General features: G+C 40.8%; 1 protein-coding gene across 1 annotated transcript in view; it reads left to right on the forward strand.

The window, feature by feature from the left end:
• LOC308106200 (titin-like) overlaps positions 1–15586 on the forward strand; it is a gene marked incomplete at its 3' end in the record, with an annotated part of 62897 nt that overhangs the window by 42142 nt on the left and 5169 nt on the right. The window contains exons 53-70 of the mRNA XM_080457257.1: positions 5342–5632; positions 6066–6356; positions 6911–7030; positions 7294–7576; positions 7879–8062; positions 8222–8281; positions 8562–8829; positions 9395–9604; positions 9887–9964; positions 10380–10436; positions 11727–11795; positions 12274–12330; positions 13106–13333; positions 13510–13581; positions 13978–14067; positions 14328–14411; positions 14515–14604; positions 14889–15560. Coding sequence (XP_080313383.1) covers positions 5342–5632; positions 6066–6356; positions 6911–7030; positions 7294–7576; positions 7879–8062; positions 8222–8281; positions 8562–8829; positions 9395–9604; positions 9887–9964; positions 10380–10436; positions 11727–11795; positions 12274–12330; positions 13106–13333; positions 13510–13581; positions 13978–14067; positions 14328–14411; positions 14515–14604; positions 14889–15560 — 3204 coding nt within the window. The remainder of the gene's footprint in view (positions 1–5341; positions 5633–6065; positions 6357–6910; positions 7031–7293; positions 7577–7878; positions 8063–8221; positions 8282–8561; positions 8830–9394; positions 9605–9886; positions 9965–10379; positions 10437–11726; positions 11796–12273; positions 12331–13105; positions 13334–13509; positions 13582–13977; positions 14068–14327; positions 14412–14514; positions 14605–14888; positions 15561–15586) is intronic.

Raw genomic sequence — 15586 nt, forward strand, 5'->3', positions numbered from 1 at the left:
TTTGGACAGCAATACATTTTAAGTGTTGCATTATATATTCATCATTGAAATATGATAAGCAATACTCAATGTCTTGTGTTGATTACATGGCTGTACTTAAGGTCAAGTGTCAAAAATGACACTCGACAACACTGGAGAGAATTCATTGTGTACAGCTACAGCTAAGGATGGAGATAAATAATACCATGATGTCTTAGTCAAAGATTTTTTTTTTTTGTTAAATCGTCTTTGGAATGAGTTGACAGTACGGTATATATCCCTGCTGGCTTTGCTCACACAGCTAACAGGTCAATACATATTCATGCATATTAATGCTTACATATCTAACATCAACTTTACTGCTCTCAGAACCGGTGCGCTTTGTCCAGAAGCTCGTGGACACCACATTCATGGTAGGCCAACCTCTGAAGCTAGTGTGCACATACACTGGCAGCCAGAGGGTCTACGTCACCTGGAAGAAGGATGACAAGTTCATCTGGGCGTCTTACCTGTACAATGTTAAAACTACTGACTCGACGTGCATTCTGCAAGTCCTCAACAGTGACCGGCCAGAGGCGGCCGGCAAGTACACTTGCGAGATTACCAACGGCGCCGGAACTGATATCTGCCACGCTCACGTCAGCCTGGGTAACATTGCAATAACTTTTCATCTGCTTGTCGTTCATCTATTAATTGCATCAACCATTATCAACCTATGGTTGTGCATATTTGAGCCAACAAAATATCAATTTACATCCTTATCCTACATCTTGGAACAATGCAATCAGTCACATCCCTCTACGATGAATAGTTCAGAGGTCATGCACACCAATGTGTTAATCAATAGTTGACCTTTGACCACCAAATCACATCATATGTCAGATGTCGAGTTGGAGATCTAATATATGAAGTTTTATGGCCTTGTGTTGTCATCTGATGATGATATAGTATATTGAGGCATTTCTAGTGACATACATACATGACATAATACATAAACAGCCCAATTTCAATAGCTTTGCAATCACTTCACGGCTCAACAAGAACAGAATACTTCTGCTGTGCATGAGCTTCAGAATTTCTCTGCTAATAATCAAAATGCCACTAATCCAAACATTGCTCCTCTCAGAACCTGTGCGCTTTGTGCAAAAGCTGGAAGACACTTATTACAAACTGCGACACCCATTGACTCTCAAGTGCATGTACACTGGGAGCCAGAGAGTGTATGTGACCTGGAAGAAGGATGACAAGCTAATATGGGCTTCATACAAGTACAATGTCAAGACCTCAAATGACACCCTCACCCTGGAAGTTCTCAACAGTGACAGTAGAGAGGCAGCTGGAAAATACACTTGTGAAATTTCCAACGCTGCAGGAACCGACGTATGCCATGCTAATGTAACACTAGGTAAAGCATATAACAATAATATTGTCTACATTGATGCTTTGAAAATATTACTCCAACAACAAGCACCACAGTGCTTATATATTTTGCTATCAACTTGCTTCAGCTTGCTTATCAAAGCCAAACCATCTTAATGTGCAAGTGCAACTAAACCACAAGCATGTGTGAAGCCTGACACCTAAAGGTGAAAAGCAGTGTACTGGTCATCTGTGTGTGGATAATTTATTGGTGCCAGGTGATTCGCTGTATGTTGTACTCTTTACGGTGACATCACCTGGCACCAACCAATCACAGATTTGAGTTTGGGGTTTAGTTGCACTTTAATTAAGTCAACCTGAGCAGCAGCGTCACAAATCATTGATGTGCCTTCTGAGGCAATTCATCTTTTTGCTTTGCATCACAATAACGGCATGATTGTTTCCTATAGAACCTGTTCACTTTTTGAAAAAGCTGGAAGACACAATCTACAGGCTGGGCCAGCCGCTCTCGCTGTACTTTGCTTACAGTGGCAGCCCCCCAGTCTACATGAGCTGGAAAAAGGATGGCAAACCAATATGGGCCTCCTACAAGTACAACGTGAAGACCACACACAATGCTTGTGTGTTGGAGGTTCGCAACAATGACAGGGTAGAAGCAGCAGGGCAATACTCCTGTGAAATTTCTAATACTGAGAGCTCTGCTATCTGCCACTGTCTGGTTAATCTAGGTAAATCACCCAACATCATGTCCAACATTAAATCATCAATCGCATGTTGTTCATTCCTCTATGTTGGTGGTAGACAGGCGAATAACCTAACATACCGTTACCTCTCCTAGAACCTGTGTGCTTTGTCAAAGAGCTGGAAGACACTACGTTTAGGGTGGGCCAGCCTTTGAAGCTCCAGGTCACATACACTGGCAGTCAGCCGGTGTATGTGAGCTGGTCCAAGGACAGGAAACCCATCTGGGCTTCCTACCAGTACAACGTGAAGACCACAGACCACTCCTGTGTCCTGGAGGTCTTAAACAGCAACAGGGAAGAGGCTGCTGGCAAATATTCCTGTGAAATATCCAACCCTAGTAGTTCTGCCACCTGTCATGCTCATGTCAGACTAGGTAACTCCCCTCTTGACAAAAACGTTGGAAAAGTTTCATGAAATAATCAGTCAATTATTTATAGTAAAAAAAAATACTTTAATTCACATTACTGCATAATTTATATTCACTGCTTCATTAGTCTCTCAAGTCAGAAAATTCTTCCACAATCTTTGAATGCTACAGAGAGTCTGTAACTACGCCTCACAAAAGTTGCTACAATAAGCTGCCATCTGTTTGTCATTTCCATTCCCGAAAATATATTTAAAAATATATTTTAGAATTTCTATTTCTTCTAACCAGCAAGCTAGATTTGACTAATTTGATTTGCAGTAGGACTTATTTATGCGACTGCAAGATAAAACGTAATTGGGATGGGGAGCCTATCCGCTTTATTTTCAAGGCATTTTTCAGCACTTGTTGTACAGACTGTCAGGTGGAAGCATTTGAAGCTTGTGTGAGCCAACAGTCTGTCTTGAGAGACTACTGCTTTACTGACATGACCTAATACAGGCAAGACAATGCAACTAATATAATTATTGCTTCTCTCAGAACCTGTGCGCTTTGTGAAAAAACTGGAAGACAAGGCATACAAACTGGGTGATCCGTTGACACTCAGCTGCACCTATACCGGTAGCCAGAGGGTGTACGTGAGCTGGAAGAAGGACGGGAAACCCGTCTGGGCTTCTTACCAGTACAACGTCAAGACCACAGACTCCTTGTGTTCTTTGGAGGTGCTCAATAGCGACAGAGAAGCGGCGGCTGGACATTATTCAGTTGAAGTGTCTAATGCAGAGAGTTCTGTCGTCTGTGACGCGTATGTCACGTGCAGAACCTCTAAGAAAGGTATCAGCTCTCTAACACATCATCAGCCTCATCAATTTCCTTCTTTTCTAGTCTTTAACATTTATTTGCTCATAATTGAAATTAATTCAAGGCTACTACATGCTAATCATAAATTCATCTTTGAATTATAATGATTATTTCTGCTTGCTTATATCAGTGGTTCTCAAAGTGGGATCTGTGTCCACGGATCCCTGGGGATCCGTGGATCTGAATATTTTTTGAAACATTTTAACAACACAAATCTAGTATGCACAAAATGTTTTCACATGGGGGGCCAAATATATATTAACTTGGGGGGTCCTTGACATGAAAAAGTTTGAGAACCACTGGCTTAAATAGCTGCTTAACTGCTGCAATAACCATCAATGCTTTTCGCAGAACCATTGCGCTTTGTGAGGAGACTGGAGGACACCACGTTCCGTGTGGGTGACCCTCTGACTCTTAGGGTTGCGTTTGCCGGTAGCCAGAGAGTGTCTGTCACCTGGAGAAAAGAGGGGAAGTTCATCTGGGCCTCCTATAAGTACAACGTCAAGACCACCGACTCCGGCTGCGTCCTGGAGGTCCTCAATAGTGACAGAGAAGAAGCTGCGGGAAAATACTCCTGTGAAATTTCTGATGCTCAGCACTCTGACAGCTGCCATGCTTTTGTCACACTAGGTAACACTAACCTACGTGGTGCATGCGCATTTCATTACCAGCATGCGTTCCTGTTAAAGGTGCTGTAAGTGATATGTTTTGGTTAAAGTAAGCGTTGAATAACTCTATGTTCCCTTAGTAATCATTGCTTTAATAGTGTTTGTTCAGTAACAGGGGTCTCCCCAGCTCTCCAGCTCTTTAGAAAACAGGGAGAAAGACCCCTATTACTGAAACAAACACTCTATAACAACGATTACTACCAGAATCTAGATCTTAAACTCTTTACCGAACAACCTTTTCTCTTAACATAAAAATATCACTTACGCCACCTTTAATATGTAGCTATCTATCCTGCTCAAAATAGATTGTCTTCCATAGTTGAATGCAAAGTAGGTGCAATTAAATCCATTCACATAGCTTTCCTTTACCTACGTTTGGAAATATCCATGGATTCATGAACTGATGATTATCCAGGGAGAGCAGTAAAGTACCTATAGCTGTGTCCCTCCGCATGTAAACAAACAATCAGTGGTGTCCACATATCTGATTTCAACATTACTCTTCTTAGAACCCATCCGCTTTGTCAAGCCATTGGCGGAGTTCGTCTCCCATGAACTGGGCCAACCTCTGCGTCTGGAGTGCTTGTACTCTGGAAGCCAGAGGGCCTATGTTACCTGGAAGAAGGACAACAAGCCGATCTGGGCTTCTTATCAGTATAACGTTAAAACGACAAACTCATCCTGCGTTCTGGAAGTCCTCAACAATGACAGACCTCAGTCAGCTGGAAAATACACTTGTGAAATTTCCAATGCTGCAGGGTCTGACACCTGTCATACTCAAGTGAAAATAGGTAACAAACTGACAATTCATTCGTCTTCGTCTGATTCCAATACCTAAATCACTAACAGTTAACGACGATACTGTCATGCATATTACTGACATTTCATGTTGTTGCCTTTGGTCATGCGTTTGTTGAGGAAAATATAGAGATATTGATAACAGGTTGTTTGTACAGTTATGGAATTGTACTGTTGTGTTGTATAATTTTGTCTTGTTGGTTTGAAACTGGGTTTCATTGCCTTGAAGCAGTGTTTGTTTGTTTCATTGGTGTTCTTTCACATGGTTTTGCCTGGATTTGGTCTTGTGGGTTTGACTCCGGTTTTCATTTAATTTATTCATTTTGTTTTTTTTCCACTGGATTGCTTTGTTTTTTGTCTGGTCTTTCTACCCGTTTTCCTTCTTCAAAGGTTTGCTTGTGATTGGTTACCTTTCTGGATTGCTTTGAAACGTGACCTTCAAACGTGGCCCCGCATGGCCTGGTAATGGTAAACGGATAACGCTTTAGAATCCTAATAACTGTTATGACTTGGCCTCATATTCTTTACTTTTTCCCTCCACTAACAGAACGCAAAGTTCCTCCAAACTTCACCAAGAGGCCCTCTGAGTCCATGATGGATTTAGCAGGCAAGACGGTGAAGATTGAGGCCCGTGTGTCTGGCTCCCAGCCCATGACATGCACCTGGCTGAAAGACAACAGGGAACTGTCCAGCTCTGACAAGCACGACATCAGCTTCCAAAACAACGTAGCCGTGGTGTCTGTCAAAGACGCCACACTCTCTGACAGTGGCCTGTACTCTTGTGAGGTTACCAATGATGCTGGCAACGCTGCCTGTCAGGTGTCACTCACCATCACAGGTGTGTTCAAATTATATCATAAAAATAGGCAAATTATAATATACATATTATGGAGACATAAATAAATATGTGTAATATAAATCTTAATTTGCTTCATTTTAAGCTTTTAAGGTTCTTGCACAGATATGTTCTCAATAGAACGGTCTTGTATTTCTAAATCTTCCTTATTTCTGCTAAACAAATATCTGTAATCCTATACTATACATATTATCAAGACAAAATAATATGTGTAATATGCCCTCTTATTAAATAGGTTTTGGTAGTTTGTTGAAACATTTTAATCAAATGGTTCTTGAACAAACATGTTCTCAGTGGGATGGTCTTACTGCATTTCCAAAGGTTCCTTCATTCTGAAGGAAGCAAGGCTTTATTTCTACTATTTGTAAAACAAATATCTGAAACTCTCTTGATTATTTCCCTATGACTTATTCAGAGGCTGCAATGGGTCCTAAGTTTGACGTTCCTCTCACTCCACTTACGGTGACTGAGGGGGAGAAGTTGATCCTTAAATGCCACGTCAGTGGTTCTCCTCCTCTGAAGATCCAGTGGTTGAAGGACAGGAAAGAGCTGAAATCTGGTGGAAACATGAAAATCACATTTGTGGACAGCACCCCCTGCCTGGAGATAACCCAGGCATCGCAGTCAGATGCAGGGGACTACCTCTGTAAGGCTAGCAATGCTAGCGGCAGTGACTTCTGCAAGTCCAGGGTGGTGACTGTGAAAGGTAACCTTGTTGCACTTGCATGGAAGTGAGATCTTGTATGGAGATCGTTCTTTCACAAAATGTCTTTAACAACATCTACCACCATGTTTGCTTTGTCTGTTCTTGTTCCAACTGTTCTTTTAATATCTAACATGCTACTGACCATTTTATCCACAGGTAGTTCAGAAAGTTAATCTTTTGACCATGTACAGGAAATAGCAGAACTTTTATTGGTCTTCGTCTTCCTGCTTTCATGTCGCAAAAGGATTTACTAATACTAAGGAACTAATTTGACATGATTAAAATGCAGTGTAAATACAAGATCTACTAGATTTACTTTATAATCTCTCAAAACAATTAGATTTTTTTTTTAAATTTAATATATCAAATGGGTTCCCAGGTTGATTACTTCGTAACTTTGCATTCATGTAGCATGGCACAAATATGTGCGCCTCTTTGTTGTTCACATGACTTCTTGTCTTGTCATACTTGAGCGTACGTTTCCGATTTATTCAAAGATGGGCTCAGTAAAAGTGTCAGTGCTGTGCACTCACCCGCTGAAATGTTCCCCTCAGATAAAGGAGCCAAGCCGTCTCCTGGTGAGCCTGCAGCTGCGGCTGGTGCCCCTGCCCCAGCCAAAAGACTGGACAACCTGTTCTTCATTGAAGAACCCCAGAACATCACTGTCACTGAGAGTAAGTTGACTCATATGTTTCTCAGTTCTTTATGACTGACTGTCCACACTGAATGGCAACCTGTTTGCACTAGTAGCTGTGGTAACGATGTAACGACATAGGTGTGAGTAATGCTTAACTTATCACACACCAAATATATCAGATGTGGAAGCTCACAACGCATCGCAATGCAACGTGATGTGAGCTTGTATATCTGCTATTTTCGGGGAGCGACACCATGGAAAGCGACCGGTGTGTTGAAAGTTCAATCTCTTGTTTTACAGAGGAGACCGCCACCTTTATTGCCAAGATCGGTGGTGACCCCATCCCCAGTGTGAAGTGGATGAAGGGTAAATGGAGACAGATCACCCCTGGTGGTCGTATCTCCATGGAGCAGAAGGGACAGGACGCCAAGCTGGAGATCAGGGAGGTGACAAAGTCTGACTCTGGACAGTACAGATGCGTGGCCTCCAACAAACACGGAGAGATTGAAAGCAGTGCTGACTTGGAGTTCACCAAGCTAGTGGAAGGTGCAGGAATGGGAGACTTCAGGGCTCAACTGAAGAAGTAAGTGGTTATGTTGCGTTTCTATATTTCAGTAGACACTGTGGGCCACACTTATTGTTCTGTTCTAAAAATAAAATTCTAGTGCCTCAAAATATCTACAAACTTGTAGATTGGCTATTTTTGCTACTTTTGCTACTACACTAGGATGAAGTAGGACATTCATTTACCAAAGAAAAACTAAGTTTAAATATGGAGATACTGTACACGGTTTCTGCACGACAGCAACACATTGCGCATTAAAGGTAAGGCTTCCTTTCATGTGGTGGTCATGTCAGACTGACTTTGTATTGGTTGTGCGACAGGACTCCATCTAAGAGCAAGAGTCCTAAGGAGAAAGGTGAAGTGAACATTGTGGAGTTACTGAGAGGCCATGATCCCAAAGACTTTGAGCAGATCCTGCGTGATAATGAGATCTACGACTACCGCGCCATCCTGGAGGCCATCCAGTTCCTCAAGAAGGAGAAGGAGGACGAGACGGGCAGAGTGGTAAGACAAGAAAAACATTCGTCATCTATTACACCCGACCCATCTCGAAAAAAGAAAACACACCCTAACACTCTAAACAAGCTATGGAGGGAATACCATAGCTTCTGTCTGTGTTGGAATTCTAATGGCAAAAATCGTGTGTGTGTATGTGTATTGCAGGAGGTTGGAGAAGAAGATGTGAGTCGGTTCATGCAACAAATGGAGGGACGCGCTGCAGAGGTACTGCACTCATGCCAACTATATACTGTGTATCTATAAATTGTGTATTAACACACACACACACACACACACACACACACACACACACACACACACACACACACACACACACACACACACACACACTTACTTACACTTACACAGTGTATATACTTTACCCTTCTATGGAATCCACATCCGTATACAGTATGGAAGCCTTTAGTTCCCATCTAATTAATTGTGTTGTGGTTTAATCTAACAATGTTATCATACTGACTGAATGTGATTTTAAAATCGGCAGCCTGTCTCTGTGATCCGAGACATTGAGGACCAGTCCATCCCTGAGAACCAGACAGCTGTGTTTGAGTGTCAGGTTAGAATCAACTACCCTGAGATCAGTCTCACCTGGTACAAAGGCACCCAGAAACTGGAGACCGGTGACAAATATGAAACTGGCGTAGAGGGAGATCGTCACTTCCTGAAAATCCACAAGTGCCAATCGAAAGACCAGGGCAACTACCGTGTGGTGTGCGGTCCTCATATCTCCAACGCTAAGCTCGCCGTTTCAGGTAAGTCTCTATGTCTGTTAGTGCCTAGTCTGGTGACTCTGGTCCCATGAACTTTGTGTGTTTCTGTAGACTAACCACAGTTGAAACTCTTGATTAATTTTATCGTCAGTAGATGAACACAAACCAGGTAAGATAGCAACCCGATAACTAACAGGGTTATTATCTCCCACTGACCTCTTTGACCTGTTGGACTGGACATCAGATGATGTCATGTCAGTCTCTTTGTTTTGTGTAGATTTCTGTTCTTCCCACTTCTTCTCTTCTTGTGCTTTCTGTTCTTTGCATTTAGTCAAGACTTAAATAGTTCAAAATGCGTTATAATGTTAATAATATCACAAATACATTAATTAATTATTTTAATGCCTACTTTATGCTCCATCATAATCGTAAGACATTGTGGCACATCAAAAATAACAGATCTACAAGTTCACGCATCGCCTTCGCGATACGTTGTGAGCTTGTAGATTGGCTATTTTCGACCCGCGACACCATCGTATGACTAAGTATAAATCAGGCTTAATATCCCAAAAGATGGACCCGACTAACTCCAGTTATCTAATTTTAGCCGAACAAATTCAGTTCACCAAATGCATCCGAAGCATTGAGGTCAATGAACGTCAGTCTGCCACCTTTGAGTGTGAGTTGTCCTTCGACGGCGCTATCGTCACATGGTACAAAGACACTCAGGAACTTAAAGAGAGTCCAAAGTATAACTTCAGGAGAGCGGGCCGCCTTCACTTTATGATCATCCGCAATGTAACAGCTGATGATGAAGGTTTGTCCAGGAATACGCTCTATATTGAAACAGAGAGAAAACATATTTATGTCCCTTTGGTGGAACATTTGAACTTTTTAGTGCACACACCTCCATGCGGTTTTCTATCCTACCAGGACCTCTAGTACTGCTGGGTTTCTATCCTTCCAGGACCAGGAGCTCAAGTACTGCTGGTTTTCTATCCTACCAGGACGCATGTGCACTAGAAAGTCAAAGTGTTCTAACTGAGCGAAGTGCCGTGCTGATAACTCAACAGTATGTGTCACCGTTCCATTCCCTCAGGCGTTTACTCGGTCATAGCACAACTGGAACCCATGGGAGAGGCTAGGAGTACAGCTGAACTTTACCTATCTGACAAAGGTCCGTACTTGTCTAAAATAGTTAGTGTCTCTATGCAGTTTATGAGCCAGTTCGCTGCTGTAACACTATCTCATCCTTATCCACAGATGTTGGGTTAGGAAAAGTTCCTCATGGTGAGTAGTTTAAGCTCGGAAAAGGAAACTTTAATTACAGTAAGACCAAACATGCCATCTGGTTGAGTGTTTAAATTTAACACTGCTGTGTGATCGACATTTTGGATCTGTTTCTGATGCCATGGTTTCCATGGGTTCCGACATCTCAAGTAAAGAGTCACAGCAATGTTAATAACTTTGACCAAGGGCATGTGAGGTTTTTCTGTCACAATGTTTCCATATAAACATTTTTTTTTTAAATGAACAAAATTCCATATTGACAGATTCTATCACTAAAGCTGTATCTCTTACTAAACGTTTAGACGTCCCAGACACTTCCATTCGAGTACCAGCAGCCCCGTCTATGGTTGCTTACAGAGGTAAGACTGGGCATCAGGAAGACAGATTACATTAAACCTTACCTCAACTTTAAATCTCTTTTCTCTCACTTACCAATGTCTCACGTTTCTCTCAAAAGATGAATCTGGATCATCATTTTATCAATATGAAGAACGAACGGAAATGAAAGGTAGACTTTTAATTGACGTTATCAACAACTATAACCATCCAGAACTAATAAACCTTATCCATTTCATTCATCCATATTAAACTATCACCCCTCATTCTAATAATTGACCTATCATCATCATCATCATCATTATCATCTCTTAATAGGCTTGGGCGATATAAAAAATGTATCGCGATGTAGTTCCCAGCAAAATATCACGCTAATTGTTTCTAATTGTCATCTATTATTACTATTCGTTCTGCACATTCACTCAACTGTTTAATGATGACATATTATGGAAATATCACACATTTGCAATATTAGGTAAGTATCACCATACTCAATATAATCGGATATCGTCCCAAGCCTATCGCTAAAGCAGTTCAACTCATTAATGACTTTTAACTCATATATCACTCCCTTCCAAATAACCTCATCCAATCCTACAATACAATCCATACTTAAATTTCACCTATTTCTAATTAATCCTTGTTTGGAACTGAGTTAATCTTGTGTGATTATGTGGTAATGGTTTAACCACTTTAATACTTGCTGGCTTATTTATTTAGAGTAAATAATATTGGTGTATTAAAAGTCAAAATAGAGAACAAAGTCTCATGGGCAGTGACTGAATGTTTATCCTTTAATATGCTACAGTAGCTTATGAAAGCTGGGCAGTGGAAGAGGAAACCGTCTCGGTTCAATACTCTTCTGTCAAAGCCAAAGGTATTTAGATCAATACTTCCATGGATTAAATAACAATCATCTCATTGTCTGTCCGTCTGTCTGTCTTTTTGACTGTGTATATGTTTGTCCATAAACCTCTTCATGTTTCATCTTTATCACTGGTGTTCATTACTTGTGTCTGAGGTCTTCCATATTGTTCCTCATTATTGTTGTTTAAGTGATGTTTTTGTTTCTTCCTTCCATCTCATTAACATTCGTTAACATGTGTCTGAATATAATCATCAGGCCAGTTAAGTTGCCTTATCAGGACATTAGTGAAGTCATCTTATCATGACATTAGTGAAGTCATCCTTTCAGGACATTAGTAAAGCGGTCCTGTCAAATTTAGTGTAATTGTTAGTGACTTGTCCTGTCAGGACGTCAGAGAAACTGTCCTGTCAGGACGTTGTCTAAACTAACTTCTCTCCCTCACCAGAAGAGAGAAAACCTGTTGACGAAAGTGTTGAATTCGCAGAGGTTGGAATGAGAGGAGGTGTTCCTACAGGTATAATGCTGTTGTTGTACTGCGCTTAAAGGCTGCCAGGTGCTTCAGCATTGTCATCATACCTGCAGTAATCGTGATGATTGGTTTACATGGAGACATGTCAAACCGTGCAGTAGCCTAGATGGTAGTCCAAAGCTTTTGTATGTCCCGACATAACCTCTTGTGTAATCAAAGTCCTCTTCTGTCATCTGTCTGTCTAATCCTCTTGTGTTGTCTACCACCTCTTAGGCTGCTCTGCTTTTGTGCAGAAATGTTTTGTTTCATTTTTATGTTCAGTGTTTTTGTTTGTCTCTTAAAAAGGCTAACCAAATTCTCTTCGGCTCTTTTTAACCCTCACGCTTTCAGTAGATGAGTCTCTGTTAAGTCCTACATCTGCCATGTTGTCTGTGATCAAATCCTCTTTCAGTGTATTTATGTGTTTGTTTGTTTGTTTGTTTGTTTGTTTGTTAATCCTGAATTGTTCATGATCTTTTTGAAGTGCCAGAAGCGCAGAAGTTTGGTGTTGCCCCTGGGAGGAAGGCTCAAGGCCCAGAAGGTAATGTCCTCATGGTGTTAGAGCGCTATGATCGCTTATTATGTCTGTCTACCGCTTGTCTTTGGCTTCTATCTTTGAAACTCTTGATCTTAAATTCTGTTTTATGTTCTTGACTCTTAAGACAACACACACAAAAATTAAAAAATATATATTTATTTTATTTTAACTGCTATTGCAAAGCTTTTCAACCAACCAAAAGTTAGTATTTGTCTTCTTACACATGCTTAATTACTTTTTTAAAGAATATTACAAACCTCAGAAGGCTTACATCCAACCAGAGTCACGCAGAGGTATTGCATATGATTTTTTATTTATCATAGATGTATTATTCATATACATCGATTCAGTCTGAATGTGAACAGACTGAATTGAGTAAATATATCCAATACAAATAATCGATATGATTATTTGATTTGTCAATTCATTACATTAACTTGTTTGTCTCACACTTCATGTCTTTTTTATGTTTTGTCACTGATTGTTACAATGCTAGTGAATACATTCAGCATTGGATTCTTTTTGTGTAAATGTTTGTTGTAAATGTTTTATGTAGTCTTACTTTCTCTGTTAATCCTAATCCTATTCTTTTCATGTGTTGTCACCGTTTTTGTTTTTACAATGCTAGTGAAGAAATTCAGCATTGGATTCTTTATGTGTTTGTCGTAAATGTTTTATGTTGTCTTATTTTCTTGGATTACCTGTCTCTTAATCCTAGTCCTTTTAGATGCATGCACTCTGTGTTGACTGACAGTGGTATTTCTCTGTTACCTCAAAGAAGCTGAACCAGGGACCTTTCCCACAACAGCCACACCTGAAGCTTATTACCCTGGATTCCCACCGGAATCTCAAATGGTTCCACCTGAGTCAATGGTGGCACCTCCATCAAAAAGGGTGCCTGAATCCAAACTGGTATCTGAGCCAAAAGTCGGGCAGTTAATTCCTGAGCCCCATAAAGCTGCAGTGCCTCCCAGCAAGAAGGAACAGGAAGTTCCTCAACCCAAAGGTAAATTAGAAACGCTTGCTTCACTACGCTTCTCTCACCAAGGCACTGCCACGCTGTGTCTTTTCTTAGCGTTTTATGTGTTTGTGTTTTATGTGAAGTGCTGTTTGTATTTTTGTGCACATATATTGTGGGGTTTTCTGGCTCAGAAAATAAACCACAAATATTACTCTTTTAAGTTCCTGACGAGCGCAGAGTTGAGCCTTTACGGAGACATGAACCTTTTCCACAGGAATTGGCTCCAAAAGAAGGTAGAGGAACCTGTAGCTCATGGAACATAAACCCTTCTGTTTGTCAGTGTGTTTGTCAATGGTCTTCTCTTTTAGAAAACATACTAACCTCTTGATCTGAAACCGCCTAAACTGAAGTTGTTGAGCCAATGTTTTGGTTCAACAACAGACTTCTAATAGACAGCAATTCAAATGTAGGTTGTTGCTTGGCCACAGCTTTCTAGAGAAGCCTTACATAGAGTATAATTGTTATTCATAGTTATTCAAATTGCTGGTAGTAGTAGTTCAGCACACACTTTGGCTCTGAAATAAGCTACTACTAAACTGAAGCATAGTAAAGTAATGCTTTTGCTGTGTGTTAACCCCATTCATCAAGAATATCTGTAGAGTAAAATTACATTTTAATGCTCTCCAAAGCACCAGTCATCCCCAAACCTGTGGAACATATAGTTCAGCCGTCAGCACCTGAGCTCACTCCGTACAAGACTGAAGCTATTCCAGCTAAAGGTACTGGAAACACAAGATCATTTTGGTTTATTATGTGATTAATCTATCTTTGTACTCTTTTCTTTATGTTAACTGTAATTGTTCAGTGTTTTCTTCCAATATATCTTATTCTGTGTTTGATGTTATGTCATGTGTTTTGTGTATTGGGCCATAAGTAATTATTCAGAGGAATTTACAGATCTCTTTCTCAATTCTTAGCACTCGTTAGAGTGTGATCGATTGACTTCTTAAGTATTAAATTCATTCAATGTTCTCTTAAGTGCCAACTGTTCTGGGAGAACCTGTAATACAGCCCTCCAGACCCAAGGTTATTCCACCCACAACAGAACATATTCCAACTACAGGTATTGATACATGGCCCTTAGATTTTTCTCTGTTTTGTGCTTTCATGCGTTTACTCCATGTGATTACATGGAGGTAAAACTATCTATTTCATATTATTTTAAGTGTCTGCTGTACGCAAACCAGAGGAACCTGTAGTTCCGCCAACTACACCCAAAGTCACCCCACCCAAGACTGAAGCTATTGCAACAAAAGGTACTGCAAAGTACTGTTGATAGTCTAACATAATATGTCAATCATATTATGTTTCTTGAAAATTATCAAATGTGTTTTGGTTGCTCTTTACATTTCTTAGATGGTAAGTTGTATATTCGTCAGAATATATTTTCTTCTTTAGTAGTAGGCTACTTCTTCAAACTTGCTTCTTCAGATGATTATCTGTGTGTGCTAAGCACTCGTTAGAGTGTGGTTTGCACATTAGGGGTTCTCTTACATAATTACCCATAAACCCAATTTATAAATATAAATCTTCTTTTAAGTTGTCCCAGAACCAAGGACACCTGCATCTGTCACTGAACCTGCAAGAAAGCCTCAGCTAGCAGCTGGTAAGCCTGAACCAGAAGAACCCAGGTATGCCCCTGAGGTGCCAAAGTATCTTCCTGAGGTAGTTAAGCCAATCCAGAGAGAACCTGTGCCAAAGCCAACTCCAGAGGTACTACCACGTGTTGCAGACTCAGCCAAGCCAATGCCAGAGAGACCGATGCATGCACAATATGCCTTAGAGGAACAAAGCTATGTTCCCCCAAAAATAGAGCCAGTTCGACAAGTACAAGAGAAGGTGACCGAAGTGGTTAGGTTGCCGGTTCCAGAAGAGCCAAAGATTCCAGAAGCACCCAAGAGGGTTCCAGAAGTTCCCAAGAGGGTTCCAGAAGTTCCCAAGATGGTTCCAGAAGCACCCAAGACAGTTCCAGAAGCTCCCAAGACGGTTCAAGAAGCTCCCAAGAGGGTGATTCCAGAAGCCCCCAAGAAGATTACAGAAGCACCAATGATTCCAGTAGCACCAACGGTGGTTCTAGAGGCACCCAAGAAAGTTGTAGAAGTTCCAAAGGTTCCAGAGGCAACAAAGAAACTAACAGAAGCACCGCAGCTATACCCAGGAGAAGTGAAGCCTGAAACACCTAAACATATCAAACCAACTCCTCAACCGCAAGGTAGATATACCTGCAAAGATGAATAA

The sequence above is a fragment of the Gymnoscopelus braueri genome, assembly GCF_963280865.1.
Source record: "Gymnoscopelus braueri genome assembly, chromosome: 18".
Classification (NCBI taxonomy): domain Eukaryota; kingdom Metazoa; phylum Chordata; class Actinopteri; order Myctophiformes; family Myctophidae; genus Gymnoscopelus; species Gymnoscopelus braueri.